We start from the raw sequence: 15265 nt of genomic DNA on the forward strand, positions 1-15265 counted from the left end.
AGACTTGTGTCAACATTTTAAAGTTTAAATGGTGTCTCTAGCTGAAAGATTGGAAAAGCTGAAAAAGTTGAAAGTTAAACAAGTTTTGAGAGGATTTGAAAATTTAATCCATTGGAAACCATGTTAAAAAGTTTGATGTTTTTAATTTATATTAATTCAATTATAAGAGCTAAAAAGCTGAAAAGTCATAGCACACCTCTCCTGAAGGAGCTGAACATTTTAATATTTGAATGGTCTTAATAGCTGAAAGTGTGAAGGAGTTGAAAGGTGCGGCGGAAGAAATAGAATAATAAAAACTAGAAAATGCATTTCCTGCTGAAAATGCGTTGGAATGCAGAAAGCTGAAATTAATTTTAAAAAGTTGCTTTAAGTACAGAAATGAAACAAGCTGAAATTATTCTAAACATTGCGGAAAGAATAGAAAAAGCTGAAATAGATTTTTAAATGGCTGAAAATACATAAATGAGAAAAGCTGAAATGAACTTGAAACAATTGCAAAAAAACTGAAATGGGAGAAGCTTCTATGAATTTGAAATCACAGAAATAGTAAAAGCTGAAATTAATTTCAAAAAGTTGCTTAAAATGCAACATGCTGAAATTATTCTAAACATTGCTGAAATAGAAAAAGGTGAAATACATTTAAAAATTGCTGAAAATACAGAAATGAGAAAAGCTGAAATGAACTTGAAAGAATTGGAAAAAACAGAAATGGGGGAAGCTTCTATGAATTTGACAAAATACAGAACTAATAAAAGCTTAAATTACTTCTAAACATTGCTGAAAGAATAGAAAAAGCTGAAATACATTTAAAAATGGCTGAAAATACAGAAATGAGAAAAGCTGAAATGAACTTGAAACAATTGCAAAAAAACTGAAATGGGAGAAGCTTCTATGAATTTGAAATCACAGAAATAATCGAAATAGGAAAAGCTGAGAATTAAACAATACATTTTTTTGTAGTAATATAAGGTTTAGTACTATAGTTGTAATTGTGGTACTAGTGGTACTAGCAGCAGTAGAAGAAGTAAGTTCTAGTTTCACTAGTTTTTGAAAGCAATTGTGGTGTACCTATTGTTGAGGTACAGATAATCATTGAGGCTTTTATTTTGAAATAATGGAATTGGGTGGGGGTGGTTTGGGAGACAGAATGTTTGTTATTCAAAGCAAATGGACTTGGTAAAATAGATTTGTACAGCGCTCTTCTAGTTTTCTGACCACTCAAAGCACCTTAACACTACATAACATCATTCACCCATTCACACACCAATGACAGGACCTACCATACACAGTGGCACCTGCCCAACCAGTAACTAACATTCACACACACTGTAGTCCCAGCTAGAGGAACACTGCTGGGAATAAGCGTCTTGCCCAAGGACACATTGACATGCAAGTTAGCCGGGCCTGGGATCAGACCGCCAACCCTCTGATTGGAGGACGGCCGGGCTCCCCACTGACCCACAGTCGCCCTAAGCTAAGAAAACTAAAAAGTTATTGATGGGCCTCAAACATTACAGTAAGAATTCCCTCCATTGGGGTTGAAATACTAGTAGTACTAGTAATATTAGTAGTAGTAAAAGTCATTTTAGTAATAATACCAGTTGAAATACTAGAAGTACTAGAAATATTAGTAGTGATTGTAGTACTATTTGAAAGAGCAATACGTATTTAACAAAACAGCTTTATCCTAAGCTTCATGGCTAAATTACAGATAATCATTGCAGCATTTATTTTGAAATGATGGTATTGGGTGGGGGGGTTGAGAGACAGTATATATTATTTAATAGGCCTCATCAAACATTACAGTAAGAATTCCCTCCATTGGGTTGAAATACTAGTAGTACTAGTAATATTAGTAGTAGTAAAAGTCATTTAGTAATAATACCAGTTGAAATACTAGAAGTACTACTAGAAGTACTAGAAATATTAGTAGTGGTTGTAGTACTATTTGAAAGCGCAATAAGTATTCAACGAAACAGCTGAATCCTAAGCTTCATGTTTAAATAACATAATCATTGCAGCTTTTATTTTGAAATGATGGCATTGGGGGAGTGGGTGGGGGGTGGGGGGTTGAGAGACAGTATATATTATTTAATAGGCCTCATCAAACATTACAGTAAGAATTCCCTCCATTGGGTTGAAATACTAGTAGTACTAGTAATATTAGTAGTAGTAAAAGTCATTTAGTAATAATACCAGTTGAAATACTAGAAGTACTACTAGAAGTACTAGAAATATTAGTAGTGGTTGTAGTACTATTTGAAAGCCCAATAAGTATTTAACAAAACAGCTGAATCCTAAGCCTCATGTTTAAATAACATAATCATTGCAGCTTTTATTTTGAAATGATGGTATTGGGTGAGTGGGTGGGGGGGTGGGGAGGTTGAGAGACAGAATATATTAGAAGGCCTCATCAAACATTACAGTAAGAATTCCCTCCATTGGGTTGAAATACTAGTAGTAAAAGTATTTTAGTAATAATACCAGTTGAAATACTAGAAGTACTACTAGAAGTACTAGACATTTTAGTAGTGGTTGTAGTACTATTTGAAAGCGCAATAAGTATTCAACGAAACAGCTGAATCCTAAGCTTTATGTTTAAATAACATAATCATTGCAGCTTTTATTTTGAAATGATGGTATTGGGTGAGTGGGTGGGGGGGTGGAGGGGTTGAGAGACAGAATATATTAATAGGCCTCATCAAACATTACATTAAGAACTCCCTCCATGGGGGTTGCTTTGAAATGATGAGAGAAGGTGGAGAGAAGGAGGTCATGTCAGGCTGCACTAATCAGCTAATGAGGATCAGCTGTGAGTCACAGAAAGAGCCCCAGCTCGTTGGCGCGGCAACGGAGCAAGGTGCACTTAGCTCACAGAGAGTTACTGAGAACCCACACCTCAAACAAATGCTTCCTGGAGCAAAACTATTTGGAGTAGCCAAAAAATAATGACATTTTGAGAGACACAAGACTCTACCGAACGTTTGAGTGTAGTTTTTATGTCTCTATGTGTTTTAAAACTGCTCTACCAGCAGTTTACAAAACATGGACCTTCTTTTGTTGTCTGACTTTCTCCTCACTCTAGCGCGCACTGTAAATTCAAAAAGAACCCCAAAACTAATGAAACATAATTAGTGATTATGAAAAAAGTATAATAGATATCAACAAGCTGTTTTTTTAATAAAATTGTTAAGACTTGTGTCAACATTTTAAAGTTTAAATGGTGTCTCTAGCTGAAAGATTGGAAAAGCTGAAAAAGTTGAAAGTTGAAGAAGTTTTGAAAGGATTTGAAAATTTAATCCATTAGGAAACCATGTTAAAAAGGTTGAAGATATTAATTTATATTAATTCAATTATAAGAGCTAAAAAGCTGAAAAGTCATAGCACCCCTCCCCTGAATGAGCTGAACATTTTAATATTTGAATGGTCTTAATAGCTGAAAGTGTGAAGGAGTTGAAAGGTGCGGCGGAAGAAATAGAATAATATGAAGAAGATGAATAAGGCGGAATAAAGATTAGAAGAACAATACTTGGAATGCTTGAAGCATTCCAACTAATAAGGCGGAATAAAGAAAAGAAGAACAATACTTGGAATGCTTGAAGCATTCCAACTAATAACAACATCTGCTAGCGGAGTACATCAGCCTCTGGTGGCAGGAATGAGTAAAACAGCAACAAATAGTAGAAAACCGTTTTCACGGGTGAAGCTCAACTCCGGGTGAACTCCCAAAAATGGATTACAATTAAAAAAACAAGATAACACAATGAGCTGATTTCATCCCGCAAGCTTGTCTCCCAGTGAGAAGGTCTCTGCATGATTGAAATTTCATTTCAATCCAAAATCGCAAATGGTGATGCTCGAGGTAAACATTTATCGGAGTGCTTTGCCTCAAAGCCCCATTAGAATGTGATGAAATGGGCCAGAGTTAACCAGAAATATCTGCATTCATGATGTATTGAGTTACATGAAATAATCAAACATAACAATGAATATGTAGTTCCCCCTGAAGTGCAGTGCAAAGCAGTCAGTCCGTAATAAAAGTATAGTTGTTTCTTCTTAATTCATCCACTAGTGGTCTGAATGGAAGCATCTCTCCTGAGGGAGGGGGGGCTCACCTTGTCCGTGGGCTTCCCAGCAGGAGGCAGGGCTGCGATGGTGAAGCTGTCCGGGTCCTCTCGGTCCCGGATCTTTGACTCCTTCATCAAGTTGTCCAGCTTCTTCTTAGCCATGTTCTCCACTTGCTTCCTGTTAGCTGATGTCTTGAGGGAGAGGGGACAGTGGGGCGGAGAATTAGGATTCGAACTCGTGATCATATGCTACAGGCACTCTGCTGGAGCTCTGCACACCTTTACATATTACAGGATGGAAACGTTGATTTCAATTGTATCCATGAATTTCGTTTTTTTAGATGATTTTACTTTGTTCCTCAAAATAGGAAAGAGGTAAAAAAGGTAATTCCTTGTTTATCAGAGCTATTGATTGATGTATGCACTTAATCTGAGACAGGTGAACAGAATATATCGAGATCAGTTTTTCTGGTTTTATTATTTCAACATAAGCTGCATGTATTGTAGTCAGGACAAATTAATCTCATTTTGTTTTTTTGTCAATAAACTGGTGTAACTAATGCTTTCAGTCAGATATTTCGGACATGCCCAAAATGAAACTCTCCAAATGTTTCATGGATCACCAAGATGATTGCAGTTAAAATGTCTTTACCTTGAGTCATGAACACAGGTGGAAAAAACGTTGTCTATTTACAGCGAGCAAAAGCGTCAATGTGGAAAGTTCTCACACTGGAAATAACAAATAACATGTGTTGGTAGGATGCAGGACGTGAATCAATGAGTCACCAGACATTGTTTAAGGTAATATGGTGTAGAAGATGAGTTGGGCTGACCGCAAGGAGTAGAAAAACAAACATGCAGCATCCCACCAGACCTCACGTTTCACAAGGGGGCAGAGGTGCAAAGCATTCTGGGACATGATTCAGAGCTTCGAAAGCTAATAGATGCCTGGACCTTTTAGTGATGGCACAGAATGATGTAGGACACGCATTATAAAGTCTGCTTATGGACACATCACCTTGCTGACAATAATATGCACATGCTCTGTTCAGCCACATGGTGGCAGTGTCTCATTAACCCACAGGCAACATGCTCAAGTACTCCCTACGGGTGTGTCAAAATGGATTTTCTTATTAAGGAACATTTAATAGTTTGAAATAATGCAGGGGGGGGGGGGGTAAATGTTTGATATACAACCCTTGAGTAAGCTGTGGATTATCGTTCTCAGTATTCAGTATTAAAAATATGTTTAGTTAGTGCATCTGTTCTGTAAGGTCTCCTCAAAGCATCATTAGCTTCAATATGCAAATGAGAAAATTGGTGTGTTAGACTGTTAAAACTAGGGATGGGTAGTTTTTGGGTTTTTTCTGATGGCCTAAACCGCTACTTTTGTTTTTTTAAAAGCACAAAAAAAAATGATTAATGAAACAAGAAAAAAGGGTTTGTCTGTGTGTGGGGAATAGTCTGCCTGCGTCCGTCGTGGCGATAGTGACGTGAAGTGTCGGGTAACTGAAGCTGTGGATAAAAAATAACTATTTGCTCTCTTGTGAGCCACAAGAATCCTTTGTGGAAAACATTTGACCTCACAGCTGGTCTGACGCTGCCTCTATGGTAAGTTGGTTTATGCTACAGTGTTTCCCCATCGGGTTGGTCAGCCTTAAACTGATGTTTTATTGTGGGACTATCCCACTTCAAACACTGCCTACCAAGTTCCTAAAGACCTCCCGTAGATTCCCAGTCCAACAGTGATGAATATTGTTATTTTATCATAACTGAGCCTACAGTACCAACTCGTACCCAAAGGAGTGTATGGCAAATGACTGGATGAGTTTTTAGAGTGGGTGGCGGATGAGCATTGTATACAGTACCTTCCCCTTTGACAGAAGCGAGCAACAGTTGAAGAGAAGAAGAAAGGACAAAAGAGAAGAGCAGGAAATGAGAAGGAATACGCACGCAGAAAGACAGAGGCCCAAGCAAACAGCAAGGATAGCAATAGAGGACAGTCAAAGACAGTAGAGGAGGACTTAAAACATGAACCATCAACAGAATCACATTTCATCTGCTACCTGCAACCGTGGTCACAGAGACAGAGGAACAGACCAAAAACGGTGCATACATCTCCATTCATCAGCTTGCAGTCGTCCTCCATCTCATCAGCACTGTCCTCGTCCGAAACGTCTCCCTCCTCTGCGTTCTCATCAATGTTGTCAGGCAGTTTCTTCCCCTAATGCAAAACAACACAGGGGCAGCAAAGTGTCACATTATAATATACAGAGACTACAAAATAAAAACAGGATGTTTGATAGATCATAACTGGAGGCTGTAGTTCTTTTTTTTTTTTTTCCATAAGTTGCTGCGAGCTATTATTTTTAAAATGCCAGAGTCCATATAGAACAACAGACAGCAATTTTATCAGTTTTAACACTGAAGCTATGCATCAGATTTAATCTTCATATCCAATTTTGAATCCAGGGTTTACATTAGCATTGAGGGGACAGAATTTTATGGAAGTAAATCTGTGCCATCGGGGGTTGAAATAAAAAGTTGATTGAATTTCTAGCACTGAATATTTATGCATTGAAATTATGTACCTGAATGTTTTTCAACATTAAAACACCGCAAAAAAATTCAACCTAAAAAAAAAAAATGTTGAAATATTCGAAATGGAGGCTACAATATTCAACCGCAAAAAATTCAACCTTGGCACACCAACATGCAGAGGCTACAATATTCAACCCAAATAAATTCAACCTTGGCACACCAACATCCGGGACACTAAGGAAGAGCAATCGATTCTAGATTCAAGATCAGGAGCGTGCGTCAAGCTAAAGGAGCGAGCACCCAAAACACCTTTGGCTTCGGATTGTATCCATGTCCAATAATAACGGGACTTTAACTCTTCTTCATGCCATCAGTGTGGTTTGTGTCTGTAAGATTCCGTAATAGACAGCTGACATTTGTACATTAACAGACTGTGTTGGACATGAACTAAGCGGAAGTTAAACGAGAGCGTACAGCCGCTCACAATACGCCTCTTCTTCTAGTTTTGAATTCATTTAATGATGCTGAGATCCTTGGACAAGCTGTTAGGAGTGATTGGCGGAGTTTTGAAAACCAGGAACGCGCTTGAAGAGGCAGATGAACCGCTGTATCGTAGTGGAGGGGGGGGGGGGGGGGCAGCGGCTTTAGCGGAGCGTGCAGACGCATAAACCCGACAGGACATGCAGGAATAACCGCAGTAGCGTCGGTGGAAGGATCCTTTTTCACAGCGGCACAAGCCGATCTCAGTTGGGTATTAAGCGACATTCAAAGTCCACGTAACGTTAAATGAGTCTTCATGACCATGGGTAAACTTTATTGAGGATCTGTCACAACACAGCGACCTGCAAGTAGCGCAGAGTCTTACATAAAGGGATGTACGTCTTAATGCGAGGCTTTAGAATTTATCTCAAAGGGATCCTGTATTTGCTCGTAAAGTCTGAAACGAGAACCCATTTTTCAGTGACGGTGTTACGTGCCTACTGGTTTTTGAACTACTGGTTTGGCTACGGGTGCGTGTTTGTTTTCCCCCGGCAGGCAGGTGTTGTCTGCCTCCGTCACTTGAGTCGTCACACATTTGCAAACATATTGTTCTGAAAATGTTCAAAAATGCATCCCATATCCATTGCAGCGATTACGATTGTATAAGTGAGCACTACGTCACTGCCACGTATGAAGAAATACATAAAAGAACATTTATTAAAAGTCCGCCACAACCGGGATTCGAACCGTGTCGCGCAAAATATCGTAGTGCCACAGAGCGGCTGTGCTACACACTCGGCCAACCGAGCTTAAGGAATTTTAGTTGATTTGTATATTTTAATAGAGTTGTATATCGTCAGTGGCAAGCAAACGTTTTGGTTTAGGGTGAACATTATATGTTCTTTTATGTATTTTTTCATACGTTGCCACACTGATGGCATGAAGAAGAGTAAAAGCCCCGTTATTATTGGACATGGATACAATCCAAAGCCGAAGGTGTTTTGGGTGCTCGCTCCTTTAGCTTGACGCACGCTCCTGATCTTGAATCTAGAATCGATTGCTCTTCCTTAGTGTCCCGGATGTTGGTGTGCCAAGGTTGAATTTATTTGGGTTGAATATTGTAGCCTCCGCATGTTGGTGTGCCAAGGTTGAATTTTTTGCGGTTGAATATTGTAGCCTCCATTTCGAATATTTCAACATTTTTTTTTTTTAGGTTGAATTTTTTTGCGGTGTTTTAATGTTGAAAAACATTCAGGTACATAATTTCAATGCATAAATATTCAGTGCTAGAAATTCAATCAACTTTTTATTTCAACCCCCGATGGCACAGATTTACTTCCATAGAATTTCCCCATTGTTGCTTTAATGCTATGTTGCTGTCCATTCACTCAAAAATAGCAGCAGCTGCAGCGTTGAACCCTACAGTACTTTCTCAAACACATGCTGCTTGAATGGTCTTTTTAAATAAGGAATTATTAAAAGAAAAACACGACAGTAATCATTAAGGTGCAAATGTTTGAAAAGAAAGGTCAGATTCCTCGGATCGTCACCGACCTTGTCAGTAACCTCATAAAACTCTTAAATTATTATACGACGCCTCTTTGCTACACGCAGCTGTCGCCTCCATGCATTTCTCTTTTTTTGATGACGCATGCGGCGCTGCGACACTGGAGGCTGGTGTTGCCAGATTGGGTGTTTTTTCCGCAACTTATTAAGGCGCGTTTACGGTGTGTTTTCTATAGAAATCTGGCACCCTATTGAACGATGTTCAACCTGAAAGAACGCGCCGTTCACAGACACCAGAATGTAGTATACGATGTAGTACACCTGTAGTGTAGAGCATTAAATAAGGGGTGGGTGAAGTATACGACGTAGTATACCTGTAGTGTAAAGCATTGAATTAGGGTAGGGTGTAGTATACGATGTAGTATACCTGTAGTGTAGAGCATTGAATAAGGGTAGGGTGTAGTATACAATGTAGTATACCTGTAGTGTAAAGCATTGAATAAGGGTAGGGTGTAGTATACAATGTAGTATACCTGCAGTGTAAAGCATTGAATAAGGGTAGGGTGTAGTATACAATGTAGTATACCTGCAGTGTAGAGCATTGTAAGGGAAGTAACGCTTTGATCCTCCAGAATCCCTGCTATTGTTTGAAACATGTCTCTGCTCATTTGTTGCAGGGTTTTAACTCCACCTTCTCATATCAGCTCAGCAACGACATGTTTGACTGAGATTCAAAGGAAATCCACAGTCTAAAAGTCCTTTTTTGGTCTGAAACCACTTTACCTCCCTCTAACAGGGACCTTACTACTGAACATAGGTTGCATTATGCATCATGCCTGACTAATGCCTTCTTCTTCTGGTACCTGTTCATAAACAAAAGAAAACACCTTCAAGTCCTGTATGTTAACTTGATGTTAACATTATTATTGAATTGTGTGATTATCGCAGGATTAATCAAGTCGTTTTTTTAAATCTTTGACCAGCAGTAATATACACCCATTTATTCACTTTCCTTGATTTAATATGACTTTAACTGATAATATAATGAAATAAAGCCAGCACAGCCTTACATCCGCCTTGCGATGAGGTCTGTCTGATGAGTAATTCATCTGGCATCAATAAAGCCTCATTACTGTGCCCTCCCCATGTAGCTGAAGTCTGCTGCCATCACTCGTCCATATGCCTCTGTTGGCTAATGCCATGTGGGAAATCATATTTGCTCTAATGGTTTAAACAGTGCTAACCTGGACAGATGGTATCAGCTAATAGCTTTCACAATGAACACGTGAACTTAAATGACTGTATACTGAGGGCAACTATTTCCTTTACAAAGTTAGGAGGATCCCAATAAGGTGGGGGTTCTTCTACAACTATGAAAAGCTTTAAAGGATTTAATGGTACCTAGTGATGTCACAGAATGCAACCTATTGAATAACCCAAAAGTGAATAAGCACCTAGGGGGGCTTGAGGTGCATTCACGCCTACTCAATTCAAGCTCCCACTTAAACCTAATATCCTCTTTATAAGCAGTGTTTGGTTTGCCCTGTGGTCTTCTGGGGCACAACGACCCCGTAAAAGGTAAAAGTTGTAGTTCACCTGCTCGGCTAATCTGTTTCAGAGCTCAAGAGGAACCACTCCCTATGTAAATATAAAGAGTAATTACAATCACAAGATTGGATCATGCACTATTGAAAATGGTTACAGTAACACATCTTTCACTTATGCCAATAGATCCCCTAAATCCTACTCAATCAAAACAGATGTGAGACACAGATAAAGAAACCTTTAAAGAGGTGGTACTAAATGCCAGGAGCAGGTAATAAACCCGTGATGTGGATGGTGGCTGGTTAAGCAGTTGGGACAGTACATTGCAACAAGGAAGTCCACTAGAACACACCAACATGTTACCAGGAACAGCATGACCAACACTACGGTCCCACATCAACCGAAGGCCGAGTGAGGGAGCGCAGCCTAATTTTTAACAACTGCTGTCCACATTATTAGTGGTCAGCTGAAAACACTGACCCCCAGGGCATGATTTATGATGAGCATCTGCAGTTATTAGACCCATCTTATCATCTCAAATGTGACATTCGATCAATTCAGCCTGCTATCTTCTGCCTTTTGAAGTTCAGACTCCACCGCCCGGTGCAAAATTGGCCCTTAAGGAACGACCCAGACTGTGCTTGCGACTATACCTTGACGAGAATCTTGCCCTTGAGTGTGGCCGGCGATGGCAGCCGCCCGGACTCGTCAGCTTTGATGTTGGACAGGTCCAGCTTGTCTCCCAGGATCTCGGTCAGGTACCGGGCCATCTTCTTCTGCTGGGGAACACTGCAGTGGTTCTCGATGGACAGGATGACAGGGTAGCTGAGAGATGATTAAAATTGGCCAAGGAGGGAGAGAGGACATGGGTTGTATTCACTGGGAAGCACTTTAGAACATATCACTCTTACCAAGTACTCAAAGTTTGGACACACACCTGGTCTTTTATACATTGTAGATTCAGATTTAATACCTCATCAAACAATCAGGGAAGACATATGGAATTATCTAATTATTTAGTAAACAAAAAGGGTCAACAAAGCAGACTATGGTTTATGTATTAGCTTCTTCAAAGTAGCCACCTTTTACTTAGGCCATCACCTGGATGGTTTCTATTGCCAGGTAGGGCTTGTCTAGTTTGTTTGTGGAATGTTTTGCATTCTTGATAGTTTGAGACCATCAGTTGTGTTGTGAAGGGTTCTTACACGGTTCTATTCAGTGAACAGGTCTATTCCACTACAGCTCTAGTCACCACTATGGCAAGAGCAATTACTTTAAGACATAAAAGGTCAGTCAATCTCAAATCTTTCGATTCTCCAGCACAGCTTGCTTGATCAATCAGCATTGATCAAACTGACGAGTCGCCACAAAAAAGATTGTTTTTCTCGGACGTGGTGGTGCTGACGTTCGCTACTCTTGTGCAGAATTTCTTACAAGCCCAAAACCTTTGAAATAATAAAATCACAAAACTTATGAATCGTTGGCAATCTCAGTCAGAGGGGAGCTTCTCACCCCAGGTGAAATACTGTGTTCCTTTGAGGTTAAGTGCAGCCCTTCACTCTGTTCCATTTTTAACAATTATACGTGGAGTACGCTTTGATAAAATACATGAGACTGAAGAACAAGCACAGAAAACATGCGTTGCTCCGCCTTCATTCTACTTGAGACAGAATCTAAAAATAGGTTTTTCTCTGCATCCTCCAGACTGTGTGCATGTGGATGAGATTATCACCTTCTACTCTAGCTGGGGGGGTGCTTCTCACAGGTGTCAAAAGGATTTTACAGGCATATAAAGTCCTATGCTATGGACTCCCCCATGACAGATGAGAGATAACAGCTCCAGGCTAATGTCTCCTCAGACAGTCCCTTCCAGCACAGAGCAGGTTCATCATCGCGTCGTCTGGCAGCTTCAACATTGACCTTTTCACGTTTCAAAAAAGAGCAAACGAAGCGGCAGAATGTGTAAATTGCTGCACATTCCAGCCCAGCCCCTCCCTCGTGAATTACTTTCTGTAGGCATGACTCCCCCTGGCTCCATCTGATGGTCGAATCTAAAATCCTTCACTGATCTGACCAATCCCTGATCCCACTTTTGGCTTAAAGCTTCATGTAAACATAGCATGCATAATAATCATCATCATCATCATCATCATCATCATCTAGTAGCAAGTACACTTTAATAACAACACATCTTAAAATGATCACATCTTATCCATTATGTTTAACTCTGTTCATATGGTCCAAAATCTAGATATCCGCGTCGCAGGGCTGTCGTACATCCTTTTGCTCATACACATCCTGACAGGGAGAAACAATCCGAAATGTTGATAGAAATCCATCAAGGAAGGTTTAATCGTCCTTGCCCTAGGTTTTAACATTACATTATGGCCGGATGGCAAGTGTTCAGTAATTCAATGAATATATTTATTGTGTTTGATTCACATTGCAATTATTAATCCAACATGCTAATATAATTAATATAAATTCTATCACCAAACATTATCACGTGTGTTATAATTTTTACCACTAGGTGTGCTCTTCTGCTTATGTGCACTGTGAGACCCGGGGGAGGACAAGAACAGGTAAATGATCCTCTTCTTTGATCTCGTACCTGCGTCCTCCTACGACAAGGACTCTTAGATCTTGAAAACAAGCATCAGATCCCTCAGAACACTAGTTCTTAATTTAATCTACCTGCTCAGTAGCTCTGCAGCATGGGAACTGGGTTCGCTGCGAGCTTCAGAGTTCATCCCATCGTGTTGGCTTTAGTTGTTCATGCATTGATGGGGAAACTATCCGGGTTAGTTTAAAAGAGAAATGGATGTTGCAGACGGCACTAAACCTTTATATACTGCTACATCGTCTCAACGGCTCTCCACAAACATTTCCCCTCCTGTATTGATAAAATCAAAAGGTGAAAAACTAGGTGGGAACGCAATAAATTGCCACAACTTGTAAGAACCTAATCAAAAAACACCAACAATGGGGTACCGAGCAGCCTGCTGGAGCGAGAGCTGGCATCAGGGAGTCAAGATCCCCAGGGAGCCACGGATGGTGAACCTGGGGGACCTGGACCTGATATCCGCCGACAGATTCTGATATAGCAAGTAAAAAAGCCATCCCAAGGAGGTGGCTGAAAAGCCAAAGACAGTGGCTGGACATTGTACAGGACATGTACAATAAGTGTAAGATGGCAGAAATGTGTGTGTGTGTGTGTGTGGACATACTCGTTCTTGACGAAGGCGTACTTGTTGATGGTCTCGATGACGTCATTGAAGAGGATCTTTGAGGTGAGGGTGTATCCGTGGTGGACAATGGGCTCACCATCCTGACCGTCCCAACAGTCCACTGTGGACAAGGAAGAGTTACTGTTGGTACTGTATGCATGCGTATTATACAAATGGGATGGCAGTGGGATGTACACATCAAAGAGCCAATAGATGTTCAGGGACTATTATTCTAACTGCCTTATGTGAGAGCATGATGGATGCTTCAGGGGAAAGGGTTCACTGTACAACTCAAGGTATTTCAAGTCAAAAAGATCTCGCAGCAAACCCTAACCCTAAAACCGGATTCAACTGTCAAAATGACTATACAAGTAAATCATGTTAAATACTGGCACTTGAATGACGTGAATGCATTGAATAAGGTCCTAGCTCGCAGCTTGAACCAAACTTTCGCTTCTCTTATCTCATCCATCATCCTTTCTATATGAGATCACTTTGTTTTATGTATGGAGCTTCTTGCCTCTGTGCTTCACAGAACAATACACAACAGGACCTTTTTTACCAAGTTAAACAAGATCAACAAGAGGATTTGGAACTGATGTAAAATGTCACTGATGCAGAAACAGCTTGGAGGCTTTAAACTGTGCTTGGGTACTACCAAGTAATGTTGCACAGTGTACCGGTACTAGAAAGGTACCGCGGTACCCTCAAGTTGAAAACGGTACGATTTCGAATATTTTTAGTACCTGTACTTCATTAAAAAAGCAGCAACCAGAGCGCTCCCTGCGGGGCGGGGCTACCAGTTGACATGCAACAGGCAGCCGTCACTCACAGAGAGTTATCTCAAGCGAGCTGTTGCCAAAAGTGAGATCTAGAAATACTTTGGGTACGAAGTATTTCTTATTTTACGCATTTTTTTGGTCTCAAAAAGAAGAAATGTCCGTGTAAAAGACGACGTCTGCTTTGTCTTGTGTTGCACTTGCTGATGTTTGACCACCCGCGCTGGTTCATCTCCAACCTCGCCGACGGTAAATGGCGCATCTGTGACGCTATTTGCGTCACGTAGCGTTCCCCGCCCGTCGGCCGTAGCGTTCAAAAAAGCCGACGAGGGAGCGCTTAATACCAGCATCAATGACCAAGCGTGTTATAACCAGCTTGCTAACATCGCTAACAAGATGTCTTGCTAGCGGCTAAACGTAGTAAAACCTGTTGAAATCCGCTTACTTATTTTATGACAAACCAGCAAGTCGACGTGACACAAACAGCGTCATAGATGCGCCATTTACCGTCGGCGAGGTTGGAGATGAACCAGCGTGGCCTGTTTTTTAAGCCTGGAACACACCAAGCCGACGCCGACGAACTAGTGGCGACGTGAGCAGACTGCAGAATCGGCTCACGTCGGCTGGGTCCAAAGTTGCCCTGTCACACCAAGCCGATTCTCAACACCCGATGGCCAAGTAGCACGTCTGTTCTGTGCAATAAGATTTTTTTCTTCTAGTGCATTGGTTTGCTGGCTGAGCAGCCAATCATGATCAGAAGCCCCGACGCCGATTCAACATGTCGAATTGGCAGTTACGAAGCCGACGAGGACCAACTTCGGCCGACGGTGCGGAACACACTGAGGAGATCGGCTTGGTGTGTGCCAGGCTTTAGCATGAGACATTGGTTGTGTGGCGTGAGTGCGTGTAAAAACACGCAAAAGCGTGTGTGTCACACGGTAAAACCGTGAGAGGTGGCAGCCCTGTAGCTGTGTTGGCTAGTTTGGATAACTTTCCTAACAGTCAAACATCAAGCAAGTACAACGCAAGACCATGCAAGACAGCAAATAAGTTACTGAATAGTCCAGCAAAAATATAAACATGCAAAATGACCTACAATTTCATGAGGTCAGAATGCACA

General features: G+C 40.8%; 1 protein-coding gene across 1 annotated transcript in view; it reads right to left on the reverse strand.

Annotated features, from left to right (window-relative positions):
• Positions 1-15265, reverse strand: part of LOC119222608 (1-phosphatidylinositol 4,5-bisphosphate phosphodiesterase eta-2) — a 159157-nt gene that overhangs the window by 16827 nt on the left and 127065 nt on the right. The window contains 4 exon segments of the mRNA XM_062562968.1: positions 4116-4259; positions 6184-6291; positions 10793-10964; positions 13367-13487. Of these exon segments, the coding sequence (XP_062418952.1) occupies positions 4116-4259; positions 6184-6291; positions 10793-10964; positions 13367-13487 (545 nt within the window).

Source organism: Pungitius pungitius, chromosome 1 (genome assembly GCF_949316345.1).
Source record: "Pungitius pungitius chromosome 1, fPunPun2.1, whole genome shotgun sequence".
Taxonomy (NCBI): Eukaryota; Metazoa; Chordata; class Actinopteri; order Perciformes; family Gasterosteidae; genus Pungitius; species Pungitius pungitius.